This window comes from Phyllostomus discolor, chromosome 2 (genome assembly GCF_004126475.2).
Source record: "Phyllostomus discolor isolate MPI-MPIP mPhyDis1 chromosome 2, mPhyDis1.pri.v3, whole genome shotgun sequence".
NCBI lineage: Eukaryota > Metazoa > Chordata > Mammalia > Chiroptera > Phyllostomidae > Phyllostomus > Phyllostomus discolor.
In genome coordinates this window covers 151,453,344-151,476,386 of record NC_040904.2, presented here as the reverse complement: position 1 = coordinate 151,476,386, position 23,043 = coordinate 151,453,344, and the positions used below count along the sequence as shown (strand labels likewise).

Sequence of the window (23,043 nt, the reverse complement as noted above, 5' to 3'; positions counted from 1 at the left end):
AAGAAAAATCTGCTAAATGAATAAATGAAGTGAGCTAACAGACACTGGGTTTTTAATAACGTTTATAAAATGTATAAATGGTACTTGATTAAAACAATACCATGAGAATTCTACTCTAAAGTTCTGCGAGGCAGTATTGTTCCGGGGTTAAAAACATGTGCTTTGAGAATAGACTCCACCATTTGGCAGCTGTGTGACCCCAGTTTCATCATCTGACTGAGAATAATAACACCAACCTCTCAGAGTCCTAATAAAGACATGTAAAACACTTAGCACAGGGCCTAGAAAAAAGTAAGCACTCAGGAAATGCTACCTATTATGACCACCCTCATATGACTTACCCAAACTGCTGCTGCCCCCTAATACTCCCACAATTCAAAGTATGTCATGAAAAGTTAACAGCGAAAAAATTTTTGAACATTATGATAATATATTCTCTCTAATTTCTATGGCAAAAAGTAGAATGATATAAAGTAATTAATTAATTAATCTATCAGAAACTGGGCAGCCTATTTATTTTAATATTAGCTTTTATAAGAAAATAAAGGGGAAAAATTATTGCTGACTCCCAGTAATCAAGGGACAGACATTGGGAAATAACCAAATCTAGCTCCTGGTACAGCTGCTGGTAGTGCAGGTGGCAGAAAATTCATGTGGAAGGAGTTCTAATCTAATTGTTAATAAGGAGCCTGCTTATTCTAGAGGAGTTTATAATTAAAATGCTACAACTATATTATATATGTGATCAGGTGGAGATTGGCATTAAAATGTTAAAGGACAGTATTACTCCATTCTAATTAATTAAAATAATTTTATTATTCAAAAAATCAATTCCACGACAAATGAAAATAATACATATAAATCTAGCTGCAAATATGGAAATATGGATTAGGGCCACTCATTTTAACTGAGGATAGTCAGCCCTATGGGCAAAGCTAACTAGAAGCTCACACCTTCCAGGTGACAGCCTGGATTCCTGAGGAAGGAACACAATAGTCCATGGGGGGCAAGAGATTGCAAAATCTGGTTCTGAGCAAGCCTCTGAATTCCTATCATCACATTTCTTTTAATAAACCAATGTATATATAGGCAACAGGAGACAGTTTAGATAATCTGTCACTCCAGTAACATTCCTTCAACACACTGGGTACTGGCCATGAGCTGGGCTCTAAGTCCTAGGTTTGGGGGGACTGGACTCTGATCCCATCTCCCACCTCTCCCCAAAACCCTCCACTGTGCCCTCTGAACTTATGAACAGTTTTCAGCAAAACACCCTAGAGAAATTCAACCTTATCTTTGAATATTCTCTATTCTAATTCAGCCACATACCCTACGGGTTAAGTCTTGTCATTATTAGTAACTGCAACCTCTTCAGAATCTCCTAATTTTAAAACTAATCCACAGGTACCCCAAGTCCAACAAGTCCTTAAGGCTGACAAGACTTCCCCAATCTACTGAGCCTGTCATCGCTGCACTGAACCTTACTTTCTTCCATTCTATTTCCCCTCCCTAGACAACTCAACTTCCATGGGTACTCATTATAATCACTTCCCTACGAATACCTTAACTCCCCTCCCCTTCTCACTTTGTCTTACTCCCGTGACAAAACATGAACCCGTCAAATCTACTCTCTACTTATCCTGCACCTCTGCAGCCAGACACACCCAGAGAGAAACACACAAACCATCCTGATGGGTCTTACATCAAATCTGTGACCACTAACCTAGAAGGGCGCCTTCATGCTGCCCTGCAACATTTCACATTTCCCTGCCCCACTGACTCTCCCACTATCTGGAAAGACTATTTCAGCCTTATTCTCTTTCCTCAAACCTCCAAAATTTTCTTCCCCTGCCTCATTCCCAGCAAGGATCTTTCTTCATATTCTGCCAAAAGTGAGAGACTTTCCAAAAGCTCCCGCCACATTTTCCTGTTTCATCAGCAGTGCCCATATAATCTACTCTGCCTTCCCTTTTTTAACAACGAAGGAACTGTCACAGTGCTTAAGGCTAACCTTTCCACACCTCCACCAGATCCTACACCCCTTCTCCTACTCAAGAACATCTATCCCACAATTTTCCTCCCACTCCTGCCTGCATCACCTTTTCTCTCTCTTTAAAATTGTTTTCATCAACATACAAATGTGCTATCATCTCCTCTTTCTTGATTTTACTTCTTCCAGCTCCCACTCCCTTACTCTGCTCCCTTTCATGGGAAAAAATCTTCACAGGCTTGTCTGTGATGCTGTCTCCAGCTCCTCTCCTCTTTGTTCTCTTGAACTCGCATGCATTTAGGCTTTTATTCCACACTAGCAAAACTACCCTCTGTCAAGATCACCAAAAACCTCCTCGTTGCTAAGTCCAATAATCAGTTGCCATGACACACTCTCCTCCTTGACACCTCCAGGACACCGCAGTCCCATTTCCCAGTAGCTCCTGCCTATTCCTCTTCAGTCTCTTTGCTGCTTACTCCTCAACTTCCCAGTATGAAAAACCTGGGGCTCAGACCTGTCTGCACTTACTCTTTTCTGACTAAATCCACTTCCTGATGACCTTCCCCAGTCCCAAGACCTTGCATACCTGTATGATAAAGAGCCTCAAACCTATATGTGAACCCAACCTCTCCTCCACACTCCAAAATCAACTGCCTACTCAACATGTCTACTTGAATGTCTAATAAGCTTCTCACGTTTAGTGTGTCTAAAACAGGATTCCTGGTCTTCCCTGAAAAATGTTTTCCTCATACTGTTATCCTCATATCCACAAAATGGCAATTTGGCCCTTATTGCTCAGGCCAGAAATCCTGAGTTATCCTTGATTTTTCTCTTTCTCCCACCCCATATCTTATACATCAGCAAATCTTCTCAGCTATACTGTCGATGAAAATCCAGAATCACACTTTATCACATCACCTGCATTACCACCGCAATGATCCAAACAGCCATCACTCTTACCTGGATGCTGTCACTGACTCCTGTCATCCCTCTCCTCCAAAGGCTTCCCATCTCACTCAGACTAAAACTGAAAAGACTTTGCTATGACTTATAAGGCCCTGTACAATTTAGTCACCCGTTATGCCTCTGAACTCACTGTCCATACTATACTCCCTCTCTTGCTCTCTACTCCAGCCACACTGCTCCTGGCTATTCCTCAGAAAATGAGCTCTTCCCACCCTGCCAACTTTGTGCTTCCTGTTCTTTCACCTAGAATGCCTTCCTAGATATATATATGGGTCAGTCCTTCACCAACTTCAGATTCTGCTCAAATGCCACCCTCTCAGTAAGAACTTTCCTGGGCACTTCCTATTCACCTCTTCTGTCTTATCTTTCTTTGTAGTATTTATCATATCTAACATACAAGGTACTTTACCTAGTTATACTATTTATTGTATCTCTCCTCCACTAGAATATAAGTTCTATAAGGGCCAGGATTTTTGTCTGTTTCTTTCACTGTTATATCTCTGGTGCTAAAATGGTGCTGGAACATGGTTGGAACACAAATGCCTCATTAGATGTTCAATACATAAAATGGTTTCTCTTCTCTCTCTTCCTGTTGAGTCACTACTGACAAGATTTGAAAGTATATCAGCAGAAATACAATGTCAATACCAGAAAAAACAATTCAATGCTTCTGTCTTACTAAAAATAGGTTAACAGACTGTCTCTACGTATGATACACAAATTTTGTAAAATCTGAACCTATCACTCATTTATGACATGTGACTAAAACAATAACTTCCTGAAGAAATGTTTTTCCCCAAAATAAAAATATTTACCTTTTTAAAATCACTCTTTGGAGTTTCTAAGCCTTCCTGAGAAGACATTCTTTTCCTCTGTTCTGGGACTGGAGGCTTCCCTTTACATGGAGACACTAAAACAGCACCACCTAGAAAAATGCATAAGTTGATAAATTTCAATCAAGCTAAATTTTCATGCAGAAAAGGCAGGTGAAGTAAGAACTGCATAGTGTTTGCCTATTACCAACAGCTGGAGTAGTAAGATCATGATGAGTCCTTTGGACTCCACCAAGTTCTCTCAGCTTTGGAGTAGGAAGCCTGCCTCCTTTTTCTGAGGATGCGGAAGAAGAATCTGACCTAAAAAATTAAAATAATCTATTATGAAACCATTCTTTTAAGAAATATGACCAAAATACTTTGTCATCATTATGCAATAATAAAGTATAAAACTGTTAAGATAAGACCATTTTATTTCTGAAAAAAGTAAACCCACATGCAGGTAGAGTGACTGAATATTGGAGGAGCAAAGATCACTGCAAGTCAGCAAGAACACGCGGAAAATTGTTCCATTAAACGAGGGTCTAAATCCCACACTAACTGCAACACTCGTGAAAGAAAAGCACCATTATCAATGGTAGAGAAACACTTCCCAAAGAAATCTACATATAAATCAATAGGAATTAGCTCTTTGCCAGAATCACTTATTTTAATATTATAAAACATTATCTTTTCTTTCTCTTTTGGTATAACTATCTGATATTTAAGAGTATCAGCTATTTTTCTTAAATCATAAAGAAAGTCATTCTTCCAGGCACATTTACAAATCTAGCAAATCATAATTAGCAAGACATAAATGAAAATAATACTAATTATTCCCTCCCCAAGCAGCTCAGTGTTCAAGTGTTCAATTACTGATTAGTGGTGACTCAAATACCTGACTGACTCAAATTATAAATCATGTAGAATGCCTCCTTCCTGACATTAAAATAAAATCTCTTTATTAGTCATAAAACCAAAAGCATAAACCACTATACTTAATTAGTGACAAAACAAAACATGTATTAGCCATGTATAATAATGCTGCTATATACTGATCAATTTAAACTCTCACCCTTCTTTTATCTTGCCTGCCTTAGATTTTTCATGTACTTTCAACTTCTCTAACTCTCCCATATAAACCTGCTTGTCCCTTTCCCTTTCATCCTCCTCTTCCTCTTCTCTCGGCTGTTTTTGTATATCTTCATTGGTGTCCTCTGCATCCCAAGCCAAACGCCTTCTAACAGGTACAGTGGGAGCATCTGACACGCCCAATTTTTCTGTGGTATTTTTCTGGTGCTGTTCTTCCAAGATAGGTCTTTTTTCTTCTAGTTTTGTAGAAGGATATTTCTGAAAATTCTTATGGCTTGTAGGATCTCTGCATAACAAAATAAGTTTTATTTTAAACTTGAGTAGTTTCAGGTTCCTAGTTTATACTAATTTTAATGAGCCATCATTCCCTTCTACTACTCACAACTATATATTTCCCACAGATATTGCCTAGCCCAGATACTGAAGAAAGAAATCTAATTAAGAGTTCATTTTAGCCCTGATCAGTGTGGCTCAGTTGGATCAGCATCGCCCCACAACATGAAAGATCACTGGCTCAATTCCCAATAGGAGCACATACCTGGGTTTCGGGTTTGGTCCCCAGTCGGGGCGTGCAGCGAGGCAACTGATCAACATTTCCCCTTCACTTCAATGTGTCTCTCTCCCTCTCTTTCTCCCTCCCTTCCCCTCTTTCTATAAATAAAGAGTTCATTTTATATTATAATAGTGTTACGATCTGGAGTTGCTATTAAAATACTCCAAAATAAAATACAGTTATCTCCTCTTACTCCCACCTTCACACATACATGCCTATACCTCTACTGACAAAACTCATACATGTCCCGTAAACTAGCATTTGTATATACATACAGTCTAACTTGTTCAGTTACTCAATTAGAGTTTGTGCACAAACTCGAATGTACTTGTGGATGTAGAAGCTGATTCAAATTTTATAATTTAGACAGAGTAATCTTTTCCTGACATTGATTAAAGAATAGATTTTGTGATGAATTTTTAAAATCAGATGTCACATAGTTAGAATTTACAGGTCAATTTGGTATGTGTGACTATATTAACATGCTGTAACAACTAAAAACTATTTTATTTGCTACAAATCAGTGTGCTATTTCTCTTATAAAAAGTTAAATCATTTCACTTTAAAACCCAACACAGCAGAGAATTCTCCCATAGAAGCAGGACCTAAGTTCCATATCAACCATGGAAATTTATTAATAAATGATAATGGATATGTACTAATAACTGTCTTTTAAAGTTCTTTTACAGCTACTATACAATTATTCCTATTCTATTTTTAATTGTTAACAGAAAATATTATAAAATCCAGTCTTCCAGACTTACATTATGTATTATTTACACACAAGTGCTTAAAGCAAGTATATAGTTTTATTTTTCAGAAATAAACTAAAAATAATGAAATATAATGGCTATCATATCTCCTTTTAACTAAATGAATTTTGAGTTGTATATCTTCTTTCACCTATATAATTCCATGGTCTACTTAAGCTACAACATACTTTTTCACCATACACAAAAGCATCTCACCCAGCAAGGTCTAGTGCTCTAATGTTACTACTAATAGTTCCTTCTGAGCTCGTTGTTGAGGAGACGTCCCAAAAGAAGTTCTTATCAGACAGAATCTGATTCAGATGGTCCCGAGAAAAATGTGTTCCCAGAACTCGTTTCCTATAAAACTCAGCCTTCTCTCGGAGCTCTTTAACCTATACAGGAGAGGTAAGACATCATGTATTACTGTAAATGCTCCTTCACAAATACCACCAGGTAGCATATCTAAGACATCGCACATGTACAGCCAGAGACCAAAGAGAAAGGAGGGCAAAAATAGCCACATATATTCATCAAGGTGTGCATTTTTAAGCAGAAATTAAAACAGTCAGGCTAAAGCACAATGCAGTTATTTCAGGCCAGCAGGCAGGGAGAGATTTGCAGCAGCTAAGAAAAATACTGACATCTACTTCTTATTTCGACTGAAATTACACATATTCTATGCATTATTGCAGTATTTTAAAAACTCAAAAGCAACCAACCTCTGCATACCACATTGCATTTAGAGAACCCTAGGGAAGGAATACAGAAACATACTTAATTACAGATTAATGCTATAATGTAATATTAATGGGAATCAATGAAATACCTATTATTCTTCCTTCTAAATGTATAGATATATGAAACTTGTCAACCAAATTTTTTCAGTCTTTTTTAGTAACATTTAATTCAGCAACCGAGACATGTTAATATTATTTCAAAAACCAGCCACAGTATTGCATGGCTGGGATGCTGTCCATGACAGGCTACCTAATTACTACTCCTACTTCCCCACCACTGGATTACTGAAATGCCCCAAACCCCTAGCCCCAGTCTTAATTTCCTAGTTTTATATACAGTTGCTACCAGCAGATAAAATGCCCCCATCCCATGAGAGAGTCACAAGGTTCCCCCTTCCAAATGCCTCAACATTTTTTTGGAATCAGCAAAACCTCAACTTGTAAAAAATGTATTAAGTATACACTAATTTTAATCCCACAAAATAGTAATTATAGTACATTTAACAAAGTAACAGAATACAAAAAACTGTTCTGATGAACTATAAAGCAATTTGAATTCCCTAATGTGTGAATTACATAATTTGCATGTGAAATAGAGCCTTTTATCCTCAGCTGAAACCCAAACATTTTATGCATAATACTGCCACCTGCTGGCTTCTATAAATACAACTCCCCAATGTAAAAAAATTAAATTGCACCTCAAAATCATGTTTAAAATAATCTGTTTAATGCTACAAACCAATTTTACTTCAATAAAAATTAAAATAAATAAAATTAAATAAACTTTATTTCTCAAAAAACAAATTTTTTCTATCATAAAGATGCAATATTAGCACTAAAAGGATATCTGGATACTTCTGATTAAATTGCTTTGCCTTCACTTAGAGACAAAAAAGCAAATACTAAAACTTAGCATTTCAAAAACAATTGGAGAAACATATCCTTAGCTCCTTAACAAGACATTATAAAATACAAAAAATAGTTACATCTGTAAGGACTTAGCCAAAGTCAAAGGACAGCATCAGCCACAGCACAACAAACCATACATAAAGAATACATACATACATACATAAAGAATATGTATTGCTTTATAAAGAAATACATATGTATTTTATATATATGTATATATTTCTCAATAAAGCTGAAAGAGAGAAATAATAATTAAACCAAATTAACAGTCCTAGTGTTCTAATAAACCAAACCTGAAACATTACTATAAGATGATTCAAAATATTTTCTTTGCTTCCAAAAAAATTGAGCCATGTTCATTTATCATTTCTGTCAACTCCTATACTTTGAAGAAAATTATGAGTACAGCAGGTCCTCAAATAATGTCATTTCACTCAATGTTGTTTAATTATAACATTCATGAGATGCCACAGGAATGTAACTCTTTTTTATATCAATTAGCATATGGTAAAACTGGTTTCATGATAGTGATTTTGCTTAAAGTCACAGAACCCATCAACGATGTTGAGGACTTACTTTAGTGGATTTTGCTTTTAACAGGTAGAACTGAGACACATGGGTTAAGTGTTGAATTACCAGTACTAACCAAGGTATTCTGAATACACAGGACTTGTTATAATATGCCTTGATATAATCTAAATTTCCAATACATATCCCAGTTTTAAGTGTTTCATGGCTACTCCATTACCTACATGATAAAATCTGCAAGCCTTAGTATCTCTTCCTCCTCTGTACTCTTAAAGCCCTCGTGCATAACTCCATTGGTTCTTTTTTCTTGAATTTTTCCCATTAGCATTTAGTCCCCTTTTTCCCCCTTCCCTCCGGCAATCACTACACTGTTGTCCATGTCCATGAGTCCTTTTTCCTTTTTGCTGAATCCTTCCACCCCATAACCTCCCCCCAGTAGTTCTTATTTTATCCTTCTGGAATTAATCACTCGTGTCATTCTCCTCCATTAACCTATGAACTCCTTGAGGTAAAGAATGCAGATTTAAACATTGTTTCCACAACCTGTCCTGAGTGTGTACTAAGTGCTAGGCCTGAGCTAAAAGGCTGGTAGTCGAAGATGAGCAAGAAAGTCCCTGTATTCAAAGTGCTCACAGTCTGGTAGAGGAGGCAGACCTCCTCTATGATAAAAGTTGTTATCATAATGATGGTATGGTTTATGCCATAATAAACAAATGAAATATAAGTTGAAGGAGTCCATCAAAAGAGGATTCTATCAGTCCTGTGCTATGTACCAGGTGAAGTGGGAAGGAGCAGTGAAGAAGGCTGCATTCTGTCCATGTGGAGGGCCTTGCTGCTTGATAAATGAGAGGATGGACAGCTATCCCCTCTATGTACATGGTGATCCAGTTTTATTTGACATCAGTTTCTTTAAAGGAGGGAGAGGAGGTACAGAAGTACTGTAAAACTTGGTTTACTCAGTTCTATTTGTTACAGACATTCAAAACAATGTTTAAAATTTACTTTATCAGCAATCTTATTAATATTAGTGCTAATGTCATGCTTTGCAACTACGTAATTTTAAACTTCTGTAATCCTATACTAAGATAAAAAAATCAGGAGGTTGATATCTCCCAAGTAAGATGTTCCACTAAAAGGAGTAAAAAGGAAAAAAAAAAATCAATGGTATGAACTCAACATTAAGAACAATCCCCACAACCAAGAACCAGAGGCACTAAAAAGGATATAAACAGACCACTCCAAACTCTATTAAAGCAACACATACATCTCTTCCCAGGTAAAATAATGTGATCCAATTATATGATATAATAAGCACTATAAGCAGAATGTTTTCTTTTCTGAATTTCTTTTTCCAAATTAAGAACTTAACTAAATCACTTAAAATTCATAGATAGAGAAAATTCAAACTTAGAAAACTGAGGAGGTAAAAAATAAAAACTTTTTTCCAAAAGTCATCCTCCAAAAGTGAGGAGTCATCTTTATACCTAGTAGTCTTTAAAATGTTTGTCGAATTACAGAATGTGGGACTTTATCTTGAAAGACACGTGAGAAAAAAATTACCAAGAGAACAATTTGATGGTCATGAGATGGGAGGGCTTGGGTGATTGGTGAAAAAGGTGAAAGAGTTTAACAAGCATGAATTGGGTATAAAATGTCACAAGAATATAAAATACAGCACAGGGAATATAGGCAGTAATATTATAATTACTATGTACAATCACTTCATAAGGTATATAAATGTCTTATCACTATGTTGTACACCTGAAATATAATACTGTATGTCAAGTATAATTATTTTTAAAAATTTTACATTACCTCAACTAATGTAATTTTAAGTATTAGATTACCTAACAATGAAAAAAGGGAAATCTAACACAGATTCAGTAGCTATTCTAAGGAGAGGAGCTATTACAATATCTGGTTATTATTAAAAATAACCCATTAAGTAAGCATTTTAAAAAGAAATAGTGCCAGTGTTTATGTTATGGAGATAAATATACAACCACTGGATGAATAAGACCAAATACCCCAATGTTATATGAATAGGTACTTGGGACTCAGGATTAAATACCCAATGACTAAACTATAAATAGATTTTAAAAGTACAATATTGCAAACAACATAGAAGGAAATAAAAATGATATATGGACTAGAAAACTGTAGCATGATTCAAAAAAATGAGTTAACATTCTAATAATAACAAAGTCATTGATCCCAAGTGAATTTGATGAGTATGAATAATATTCTTTTATGAAATGTTAGGAATGGGAAAATGGGGGAGTACCTTATGTTTAGTTACTTCATAAGCAGCCACATACAGTAAGCACCTTGCAGTAAAAAATATACATATAAGACTTAGATAAAACATGGCCACATTAAACGGCTGTGACAAAGTGATGCAGACTTGATCATAGACATTCATCACCATCAGTAATCGCTGGCCTCTTTACTAAAAATTCTTCTTCTTTTCTAACTCTAATTTACTTTTTTAATTATTTTGCCCATAGAAGTCAAGGCAAACTATACCACTAACTGAAATATTTACAACCACCAACAGAAATTAACAAAACAAAATCCTTCCAAAAGTCACATTACCAAGGTGTCATAATAGGAATCCTTGAAAAGACAGATCTTAAACTAACAACAAAAATGTTCTCTTCCACCAGAGCAGCATAAGGATTGTCAACTTCTAACTCCTTCTAACTCAGACAAATAATCTCCTCAGTTCATTAAATGTTTAAATCTGAGGTCTAGATATCAATTCATCTTATTTTAAAGAAAGTCTCAGAGACTGAGATAACTTTTCCAAAACAAGGAGCTTCTCAGAACAGGCTAGAGGTGAACAGCTGACACCACGAGCCCTCGACAGCCACTTTCTGTGCCCTGCCTTTGCCCCTAGGTTTTCCTCACTCCCCATCAGACTCTTTAGACACAGAGCTACTCGCCAAGGTCTGGCATGGTCATCAACAGTTCAATGTATATATTTTTAACTTGATCTCACCAGGGTGAATATATGAGTTTTGACCCCTATCATCTCTGGGATAGCATTGAGCTTTGTCTCTTACTCGCATGTACTGCCTGTGAGCCATGTTCAAGTGCGGAAGTAGAGAGGACCAAGAGCAGCCATGGAGGGAGGAATCAAGTAACCTCCTGAAACAACATTTGGAGTACAGGAGTCACCAGAACATGGTTCTGGGAGCTGACAGCGCAAAAAGTCAGCAGCTCAAAGTGCCAACACCTTCTCCCAGAAACTGATGACATGTAATTGTTAGCCATGGTTTTAAGTATGGAGCTAAATAAAAGATTCATTCCTCATACAAATCATCCTTCCCTTTACAATGATAGGAAGTGTTTACTGATGTCTAATCTAAACTGTTTTAATTTAGTTAATTCACACAGAAAAGGCAGACAACCAACAAGATATAATTTAAAAGGTGACCATTATTCAATAACCAGAAAAGTTCCAGTTTATCCTTTGACTATAAGAAGCTAGTACTAAACTAGCACTTCCCAATTTAAGGATTACTCTTTCCCTCAAACCTTTCTTTAGGATCCTCAGAATTTCCCCCGTATGTCAGGGTATCCTGACAACACCGTAACTCAAACCTCTATGAGCACAGGCCACTCCTTCCCTGTACTTACAGACTGTAACAGTATACACTGATAGGGGTACCACTGCCAGACAAGCTAATCTGAAAAATGAATTAATCTTTAGCTGTGAGAGTGGAGGTCTGGGTGTTATAATCAAATCTATCATGCTATAATTCTATAAGCTAACTTTATTAATATAATCAAATATTGACTGTAAAAAACATTTTTAACTTTAAGGACTTTATAATAATAAATATAATCTCTAAGGAGCTGGTTACTTAAAAAAGCAAACACACTGATAAAGTATATCATAATACATACAATTTTAATTTCCTAATAATTATATTGCTATTATTTTATCATACATCTTTAAATTGTCTCTATTACTAAATTAAACTCATTGTAAAATTAAACTGACAAAAGCCCAAAGAAAATATGGGCTTACTGAGCTTATGCATACTCACCTGACTCGGTATGTTTTCCTTCACACGTGTCCAAGCCCCAGCTTTATATAAATACTGGGCTGGGCTCAGATATTTTGCTCTATATTCAGAATTCACCTTCCTGACAGAAATAAAATAAGGGTAAATATATTTATTACCATGTCAATCATCTAAATACTATACTGTTTATCTTATAAAATACATACCCAAGTCTTTGATGTCTCCAAGGAGTGAACTTCTTTTTAGGCTGGGTTGAGTCTTTTGAGTCCATCTCTGCTTCTAATTTTAAAGAATCGTCTGTTTTATTACACTAAAATGACAAAATTCAAACTTTGTATGCTACAAATATTTTTTACATTAAAGTAAAAGCATAAATGTTTTAAAGTATGTTGGATACTGTATTATAAATCTGTTTCTAGAAGATTTAACTATCAAAGAAAACAGATCACAAGAAATTAACAAACAAGTTTTGAAACTAGTATATCTGGTTAGTGTTTTTGAAGTATAACTCAGGATATAGTTTCAATTTCTAACAAAATTTTAGATGCTTGGCTAGGAAAAATAATTAACAAATAAATATCTAAATAAATAAACTTTACATTATTACCTTTAAGTAGTAATCTTCCATTTGCCCTTCATATTCTAAATTTATATTTAATTGTGTTATAGTAATTAAATGTAAGGCTCCAATTACTAAGTTACAACATTGTTTACTGAATAACTTTTTTTTTAAATTTTATTTATTTTTAGTTTTATAGAGGGGGGAAGGAAAGGAGAGAGGGAAACATCAATGTGTGGCTGTGTCTCACACATGCCCTGCAGGGGATCTGGCCCACACCCAGGCACATGCCCTGACTAGGAATTGAACCAGCAACCTTTTGGTTCACAGACCCACGCTCAATCCACTGAGCTACACCAGCCAGGGCTGTTTCCTGAATAACTTAAACTCTCTTTTTTTCCTCTGCAAGATCATAGGTCCAAAAAAATTATATACATATACAAAATTTTACTATAGTCATATAATTTCTATTTTTAGAACCCATAAAATATCAGGTATGACCTTTCAGGAAATTAAATAGTAAGACTTATATCCTGTTTACCTATAATTTACAATAATTTTAACCTGATGCTGCAATTTAAATAGCTATAATTTCACACAGAAACAGATCTTTGTAAATCCTGAGATAAATCATGTGAATTATATTGGCTATAACTTGGCATGCTATAACTTTGATTTAAAACGCATGTATATATGTGTGTTTGTGTCTAATTTCCATTATTTAATTTAAAGTCTTATATGTGTTTCTGTCACTACTGTTACCCTTAGAGCCCACATTACTATAAAGTCAAAAATTTGATATTAGACATAGCAGACTTGCTAAGCGTTCATAACACTGGATTACATTTTACTACATCCGGCTCTGTCTCCCCAGTAGCCCAAGAGCTGCTTAGAGCTTAAGGTGGTTACCACTGTATTCTCACTAGCTACCCAATGTCTAGCTCCTACTAAGTGCCCAATGAACATCTGGCATTTAATGAACAAACAAGTAACTGAATGAACTAGCTAAAAACAAAAATTTCAAGTAGTGCTAAGTGAAAACAAACATGTAGAGTCTAAAATGAGGATTTTGTTTTGTTTAAGGAGTTGATAAATACCTGTTTTTCAGGAGATATTATTTCTAAGTGTTCATTCTCTTTCAAATCATTTCTTAATTTTGGTTCTTTCACTGGAGATAAACCCTTGAAATTTCTTTTGTATTCCGTTTCATGGATTATTGAGTTACCTTTGAATTGTGGAACAAATTTGCTTTTATTGTGGAAAACCTTAAAACAAAAATTAGTTTAGATTTTTGTTGGTTAAATATACAGAACTCAGTTTAACTGCTAAAAAAGTTTCACACGTAAAGTTGAATCATAGTATACAAAAAAAGCAAAATTATATATGACTCTGTAATTTCATTTGACATGTCTAATTAATATCCAAAGGGCAACAAAAGCAAAAATAGACAAATGAGATTGTATTAAACTAAACAACTTCTATAAAGAAAACAGAGTAAAGAGACAATCTAAGAATGGGAGAAAATATATGCAAACCTTAGATCTCATGAGAGGTCAATATTCAACCTATATTAAGGAACTCAACTCAATAGCAAGAAAACAACCCAGTTTAAAAATGAGCAAAGAGACATAAAAACAGACACACAGATTAATGTAATAGAATAGGGAGTCCAGATATAAACCCACACATATATGGTCAGTTCATTTATGACAAAGGTGCCAAGAACACGTAATGGCAATAGGACAGTCTCTTCAACAAATGGTACTGGGAAGAGCAGGCTGCATTATCCAAAAGAATGAAACTGAACCACATGGGTCTTACACCATACACAAAGATCAACTCAAAATGGATTAAGACTTGAACATAAGGACTAAAACCATAAAAACTCCTAGGAAAAAACACAGGGGATAAGCACCTTGGCATTGGCCTTGACGATTTTTTTTAATTTGATACCAAAACTAAAGGCAACAAAAAAGCAAAAATAAACAAGTAGGACTAAATCAAACTAAAAAGCTTCTACATAGCAAAGGAAACCATCAACAAAAACAGTCTACGAAATGAGAGAAAATATTTGTGACTCATATATTTAATGATGGATTATATAATAATAATAATAATAGAAGTCATACAACTCAAAAGAAAATAAATGTAAAATCCAATTAAAAATGGGCAGAGGAACTAAATAGACATTTTTCCAAAGAAAAGATATAATGGCTAGGGGGTATACAAACAAGTGATCAATATCATTAATCATCAGGAAAGTATAAATCAAAACCACAATGAGACAATCACCTCAGATCTGTTAGAATAGCTATTATCAAAAATACAAAAGATAAGTGTTGGCAAGGATGTGGGGAACCCCTGCCCTCTGTCAGTGGGAATGTAAATGAGTACAGCCATTATGATGATATTCAAAAACAGTATGGAAGTTCCTCAAAAAACTGAAAACAAAACTACTACATGATTCAGCAATTTCATTCCTTGGTCTATTTCCAAAGGAAATGAAATCTGTATCTCAAAGTTTATCTGCACTCCTTTATTCACTGAAGCATTATTCGCCATGGCCAAGATATGAAATGAACCTAAGTGTCTATCAATAGATGAACGGATTTTTTTGCCACAAAAAAAATGTGGCATGCATATACAATGGAATATCATTCAGCCTTAAAAAATAGAAAAAGTCTTGTCATTTGCAACATGGATGAACCTGAAGAACATATGCTAAGTGAAATAAGTCAGGCACAGAACGATAAATACTGCATGATTGCACTTGTATGTGGAATCTATAAAAGTCAAACTCATAGAAGCAGAGGAGGATGGTGGCTGCCAGTGGCTAGTGGGTGGAGAACAGAGGGAGATGTTGGTCAGAGAGTCCCAAATTTCAGTAATGCAGGACAAATAAGTTCTGCAGATCTCAAGTGCAGCATGATGACTATAGTTAATAATACTGTATTATACACTTGAAAACTAGCTAATAGGGTAGATCTTAAGAGTCCTCACCACGAAAAAGGTAACTATGTGAAGTGATAGATGTATTAGTTTGATTATAGTAATATATATATATATCAAGATATTATATTCTAACATATATATTATTTTTGTCAATTATACCTCAATAAAGCTGGGGAAAAACCCAAAGGTCAATTTTCTATATTGATTACTACTATTTTTTTAATAATAGCTACTGTAATCAAAATCATGCTTAAGCCAAAAGAAATAATGAACCATATCTTTCCTCCCCAAACTCTCTCATCAGTTTGGTAATGGGATTAGTAGAATAGGCATATTTTAATAATATGAACATAGACATTAGCTTTATAAGGCAATTCTATTGTCAGCTCTACAGTTTTTTTTTCCTCAACATGAACTTTTTTCTTCCTGCAAAAATAGAAAATTCTTAACATTTTAATTGTCTGATGTGTTCATTTTTCAGTTTTTATTTCTGTGCTTGCTTATTTTTAGCTTAAGACATGGGAAAAGTCACATAATTATTATGTTTCTATTTTTAAATGTTTACTTTTATCCTTAATACTTCATAATGTTTTCCACTTTATGGTATATGATTACTGATTACAAGGAAAGCAAATGAAAAAGATGGAATGCAGATAAAGTATATCACTGCTTTATAACTCTAGACAGTGTATCTTCATATAGATTGAATCCAAACAGTATATCTTTTTAAGATACAGTATAACCTGTAGTATTTTCCTAGCTAAAATTGCTCTGATTCATTTACATGTTAATACAAGACATCCTTTCAGAAAACAGCTGTCTGATAAAACAGAACTAAATAGCTCTTTCAGAGGTCCCCATCAACAAGCATTCAATTTCTGTCACAGAACTCTTCAGTCCATAACCCTGAAATTGATATGCTTTGAAGAAACAAACAGAATTTGCATCCCCCTCAGATTCTTTGAAACCCTCATAATGAAAGCAATAAAACTACTAAAGTGTTGCTAATGATTTATATTATACTTCTGATCAGATTTAAAAAACCTTTTTATATAATACTTTCACTGAAATATGTAAAAGTTGTTAATGGGGCTTTAATTTGAATCAGTTCTATTTTAAAAGTGAAACACTCTATGAAAACTGAAGAATTCACTATTTTAAGGTATTACATAATTTTTAGATACACTTACTATCCAAGAATACTTGTAAACCAGTGAAAGAAGTATTGATCCTATTTACTAAGTTCGTAAGGTGTACATATCACTTTATATTATTTTATATGTTCCTAAAATGTTATATAAATTTAAGGTTTTTTAAAAAAGCTGAATAACAAGTAAATAAGCCCAAAGCTTCCATAATTTCTAGGGTCACTGCTATTATTATCATAGTGTAAGATGACTGATTTCCTTGCCTTGCTGAATCTAATTGTCCTCTCAGTCCTCAGGGGTATACAGTAAATGCTGTGATACAGGAAAAAATGAAGGTGAGGGTATGTGAAGGTGTGTGCATGTATATTTGTGTGAACACAAATATGTTTATAAAGAAAAACACAAAGATGAGGAGAAACAAAAGTCTGAGCTGTCATGAGCCTCTGGGAATATTCTAAATGGAAGTATTTCCTACCTAGGCCTCAGAGTATCTTTAGGAATGTAAATGAGAGTTAAGAGCTGAAGAACAGTTTAGAAGAAGGCAGTAGTAAAACAAAAGAGTATTTATTAGTAATGGTAATCTAGTACTAAAATTGTGCAGGCATACAATGCATCTAATATCACATTTAGTTATCATTATAGCTCTTGAATTTTATAAATATACTTCACAGTTAGTGCCTATTACTCTTCATTTAATAAAACAATAAAATTATGTATCTTCTATTACTATAAAAATATTTTGTATTTATTAAAATAAATTTCCAAAGTAATTATAATACACATATATGTTTTCTGTCTGGGTTTCTGTCTTTCTTATAGGACAGAATATATATAATATATTGGTCAACTGAACATATATTATTATAATCAAACCAATTCAATATTTTTTGATAAATAAAAGAACTCCCAGCATGCAAAAAATTACCAGTGCCCAGGTTTTCATTGCCTGTCTCATATTTGTTATATATAAAGGACCTGGCCACAATGATAAGCAGCAGCCTAAGACAGTACACTGTTACTACTGCAAATCACGAGTAATAGAATGATTTTAGCAACACTCTCATTTTCACTTCTCTAGAACCTACCTCCAGGCCTATTAAAGTATCTCATTTCTTTCAGCAATTAGTTCTATGTAAATCTGCATAACTAGATTAAATAATGATATTCAAAAACATACTACATCTATTGAACTACCTGATTGGCTGCAAAAACTGGAGCAGTGTCTTTAGGGGTCTTCCAAACAAACTGTCTTTGATATTCAGAATTTCTCAAGACACTATGTGAAGGAACAACAGTCAATCCAGCTTTCTTCTGCAGAAATCTATCCAACTGTTAGGGAAAAAAAATCCCACTCTAAGTCATTGAAAATTTCCATTCAAACTTTTTTTTTTACTGTGGTAAAATAAACATACAGTACAGCATTAATTACTTATATCCACATTGTTGTACAGCTTTTCTCAATTGAAAATCTCCCTTTTAAATTGTCAAACTATTTAAAATTCCTTTTTTAATACTGTCAAGAAATTATTATGCATCCCACAAAAACATTAACATCTCTCAATTCCTTCTTACCAATTATTTATAATTAAATGTATTACTAAGAAACAACAGCCCCTTGCTCTATGCACACATTGCTTCTGGACATCCCTTCCCCTGCCCACCAGACTTACACATCACCTTCCTTGATCCCCCTCGGCCCCCTAGTTTTCACAATCCGTGGGTTCTTCTCCAGAGTTTCTAAATGCCTCTCCGTGGGTCCAGTCAGCAGTGGACATGAAATGGGGAAGAAGCACAGTGGCATGGAGAAAAATGCGGGAGGCAGTGAGGTGACTGCACAGGTCCCTGCAGCCTCCACTTATGTGCTCTCAGGGACCTTCTGCAGGCCAGCTATGACATAAGAGAGAAGAACTGCAAGGTCTTTGAGGTCCAGCCAAAACTCTCCTTTCTTTTGCATTTCATCAACTGAGATTCTGTTGTTGTTGTTTTTTTTTCCCCTTGCTGGTATACAATAATAAATTGAAAAGAGCCTAGGTGGAAGCCAGCTCTGCGTCCCTGCCAGAGCTAATGACCTACTCCCCTTCTCTGTCTCAACTTGATCTCTCCCCTAGGACTCAGGTGCTGATATATGATGAATAAAATCCAGAAGCAAGCTGTCCACCCAATGAAGAGATGCCTTAGTATAACTAGTACAAGGTGACTATTAAGAATAGAACTAATTCACAATAAAATCAATAGCCTCTTAACTATTCTATAGACAAGAAAACAATAGAAAAATTTTAAGCACAAAATGTAATATTTTGAAAATGATGAAATCTACACAGAATTCTATGCTTTTGTAAAGAAATATGGTGAATATATTTACCTTACTATCTATGTTTTCTGAGAGAACCTTGGTAGAATGTTCCACTTCCACATCTTCATTAACTGGTATATGGTTTGCTATCACATCATTATTTTCCACAATGTCTGAAGCCCCTTCAGCTTTGGATTCTGCAGAGTGAGATCTGGTTCCCTTGGGAACCCTGGGGGCTTCTAGTGCAAGAACTCTTTCTTGGTTATCGTCTTCTTTGTGTCCTGCCTGTTGTGACTCTGGTGTTTCTGGGGCTTCAGGTTGTGGTGACATAACCACATCATTCTCTGAGAGAGCTCCATTCCACTCAAGAGATTTTGAAATCTGTGGATCATGATAAGGGACTCTTCTTTTTGAAATAAAACTTGGCTCTTTCGTGATTCCTACAAAATAGAGCAAACAAAAGTAACAGCTGCCAAAAAAGTTGCAAAGGCAACTTTTAATAACACCTATGAGAGGAGAAATTAAATTTAAAATTCAGTTGAAAACATAAGCATAGTTTTTCAACATAAAATCTTATATTTGGTTTCAAAGAAATATAAATTTGACCATTAAAAATTTTTAAATTAGGGTCACAATGTTCAAGTTAGCCTCACTCAAGTCACTAGAACTGCAACGTGATGGACCTGGCAAGTCAGGCAGCACATGCTGCCTCCGTTTCTAATTACTTTCCTGTGCTACTTAACAGAACAATGGGCCCTGGTGGTGTCAAAATTTGGAACTTTTCACAAAGCTTCTCTTATGCAGAGCAGACCAAGATGAGAAGGGATGAGATGTCATTATGCTAGATCTTGGTTCTACATTTGCCTTGATTTCCTGAGAATTAAAGAGAATGAACCCTTTAAAGAAGAGCTAAGATACTATTTCTCTAAATTTCTGTCTGGCAAGCGAATGTCCAAAAAACTTAACCTTCTGCCCAGGTAAGAGGAGCTCTGTGGAATGACAGTCACTAAGATACTGCCCCAGTTTGGGGCCATTCTTTAAATAGAAAGGAGACTGGGCAAGGTGGGGGGTAAAAGATAGGACCAGAAGGGAAGGGAAGGGAAGGAGATGGGAGTGGAGAGAAAATCCAGCAAGTGGAATTAGAAAGCCAGGGTTTTTTAGCCTCTATCACGGATGTTTCAGCAACTGAACACAGAGTCCTCAACCTTACAAGGTTTCCCTAGACCAGTGGTCTTCAAACTGAGTGTATGCATGTCTAGCAGCACATACAGACATTGGGGGTGGGGGCAGGAGGTGGGGGCGGGCAGCTTAATGGAATCATTTTCCGGATCCTAACTTCCATATGTCTTACTTCCTGACACTGACCTCCCTAAGAGATCATCTGCCATCTGTAGTTTTATTTCCCACCAGCCCTTTCCTAATCATCCCTTTCCCACTTCACAAAAGACAGACACATCTCTCAACCAGCCCCAGGGAATAAAAAATATCTCATAGGTAGGGAAGGAAAACAAAGGGACAATTCAAGAAAGCATAATTCCTGAGGGAGAACATTTGACAGCAACACAAAGAAGGCAGAGATTAGAAATAACAAAGGAACAGCACTTTGTTTCATCCAGTTCCACATCCTTCTATCTACCTAACTTAGAATTAAAATTCAGGTGTAAGAGTGCCATCGTGTGAAATGCATATATGCATATTAACATTTTTATTTGGACTGAAAAAGTTAGACCTTTTTTCTCACAGAAAATAATTTCCATTAGTTTTGCCAAGGAGGACTACCTTTACCAATTCTACCTATGATGAACATTTACCATAAACTGAATGAGCTAAGTAGCAGCTCCAGTTTTAACAAAATACATGTATAATATTTCATATACCAGAAATCACATTCTTCAAAGCTATCTGTTACATTTATGAAAAAAAAATTAAATCACCTTAAAAATGTGAAGCAATACAAAGACCTTCTAAGTTCGTTTAGGGAGTATGAAAGCTTAAAAGTTTGAAGACCACTGCCCTAGACTTTTCTCTGCTTTAACATGGAAGGAGGCTTCAGGTAGCAGAGCAAAATAAAAGATGATGATTTTCAAGTGGCCTGCCCTTGTCTCCCAGGACCAGCAAAAATACACTAAGGGGACAAAACCCACTCTATTAACAGAATGTCTAGCCAGGCCCAGCTAACACTGCTGCTGTTCCTGGCTTGCCTCTCACCTTCCTTTAGGAACATCCTGGAGTTCTCACTCTGACCTCCCCCTTCCTAATATTTAACATTCTCTATTAACATGTCTCCTCCCCTAAACCATCTGTCCTTCTGTAATGTATCCTTCTCCAAAGTGGCTTTGTTCCCACAGCCTCACTTAATCACCTCTCAACCCTTAAATACACCTCATCTAAGCTAAAATGTCATGGAGGCAACTATTTGGTTACCCAATTTCCCAGTGTCATAATATCCCTTTAGACCCTCAGTGGGGCATCTGCACTTTAACAGAGATTTATTTTGGATTCTTAATCTAATGGAGCCTCAAATTTGTGGAATTTCTGGTTATTTGGAGAGGATTATGAGCACCATCCTGCCCAAGAAGTAGGGTTATCCAGCCTTTGAAGTCAGGCTCTGGGAAGGATCCTAACACTAAATGATCCCTAAAAGAGCCACCCCTCTAGCCCACTCTTTCCTTTATTCTCCAAACCTAATCCTGGAAACTCTCTCATTGTACTAATTTCCCAGGCTTGGCACCCCACTCATAAGCCTGTTCTTTTCCTGGCTTAAATATCTAACATTTGAGGAACTTATATACCACACAGAGGCACTCGCATGTGTCATATGTGAGGCACCAGCACTCATTCATCAGTACACATGCATCTGGCCCTTAACAGGCAACATCTCATTTAATCCCTCCCAGCAATTCTGTGCAATGCGCTTCCTAAATCCACTTGGGAAAACAGGCCAAATTTGCTCAAGGTCACACAGCTAATGTGGATTCTAACTCAGGTTTATTCCTTCATTCTAGTTTTAATAAGCACTAGAGTGTGTCAGGTACTGCATGGTAACAAGGTGGTGAAGACAGACAGATAAGAGCCTTGCTCTCCCAGATCTTATGCTCTAGTGAGGGAGAATTAAGCAAGCAGGTAGAATAAAGTCAGTCTACCTCTTTTCCCCTCTAGCATGCTCCAGGAAACCTTGCCCCAGGGCTCTGACTTCGTTCGTATATAAGGAAGAAGTGTGAGTGACAAAAATATGGCCTCTGAATTCATGGGTTTTGGACAGTACAAATCTGATTTCAAATCACGGTTCTATTATTTACTAGCTGTGAACCTTGCGCAACCGACTTAATCTACCTAAGCTTCAATTCCTCAGCACCTTGGGAGTACTCCTTCCCAGGCTTACTACTCTCAGCTTCCATGTCTCAGCTCAAAAATCAAATCTAAAGCATACTTCCTCCAAACCATCCCTCCCCAAAGTTATCTATTATGCTAGTCTACAATTTTATATAACAACCTGAAATCCCCTAGTTTATTTATTGAGTTACTTGTTCACTGTTCTTTACCACAGTTAAGGGTCTTTCTCTAGTTAGAGGTTATATCCCTAGAAGCTAGGAAGACTCCCAGCCTATAGTAAACCTTCAATAAATATTTGTTAAACTAATGCATAAGTCAACCAGGCCAATTGACAAATGGCAATTGACAAATGCTTTACAAGTTTTTAATCATTTTGCAAACTTAC

At 35.7% G+C, this 23,043-nt stretch overlaps 1 protein-coding gene across 3 annotated transcripts in view; it reads right to left on the bottom strand.

Annotated features, from left to right (window-relative positions):
* MDM1 (Mdm1 nuclear protein) overlaps positions 1-23,043 on the bottom strand; it is a 33,408-nt gene that overhangs the window by 8,734 nt on the left and 1,631 nt on the right. The window contains exons 3-12 of one of the 3 annotated variants that reach the window (XM_028532498.2): positions 19,395-19,765; positions 18,227-18,361; positions 14,030-14,197; positions 12,580-12,683; positions 12,395-12,494; positions 6,885-6,914; positions 6,382-6,557; positions 4,844-5,146; positions 3,977-4,089; positions 3,772-3,881 (exon numbers count right to left, since the gene is read on the bottom strand). In XM_028532498.2, coding sequence (XP_028388299.1) covers positions 3,772-3,881; positions 3,977-4,089; positions 4,844-5,146; positions 6,382-6,557; positions 6,885-6,914; positions 12,395-12,494; positions 12,580-12,683; positions 14,030-14,197; positions 18,227-18,361; positions 19,395-19,765 — 1,610 coding nt within the window. The remainder of the gene's footprint in view (positions 1-3,771; positions 3,882-3,976; positions 4,090-4,843; positions 5,147-6,381; positions 6,558-6,884; positions 6,915-12,394; positions 12,495-12,579; positions 12,684-14,029; positions 14,198-18,226; positions 18,362-19,394; positions 19,766-23,043) is intronic. The other 2 variants (XM_028532502.2, XM_028532499.2) reach the window with 2 other exon arrangements.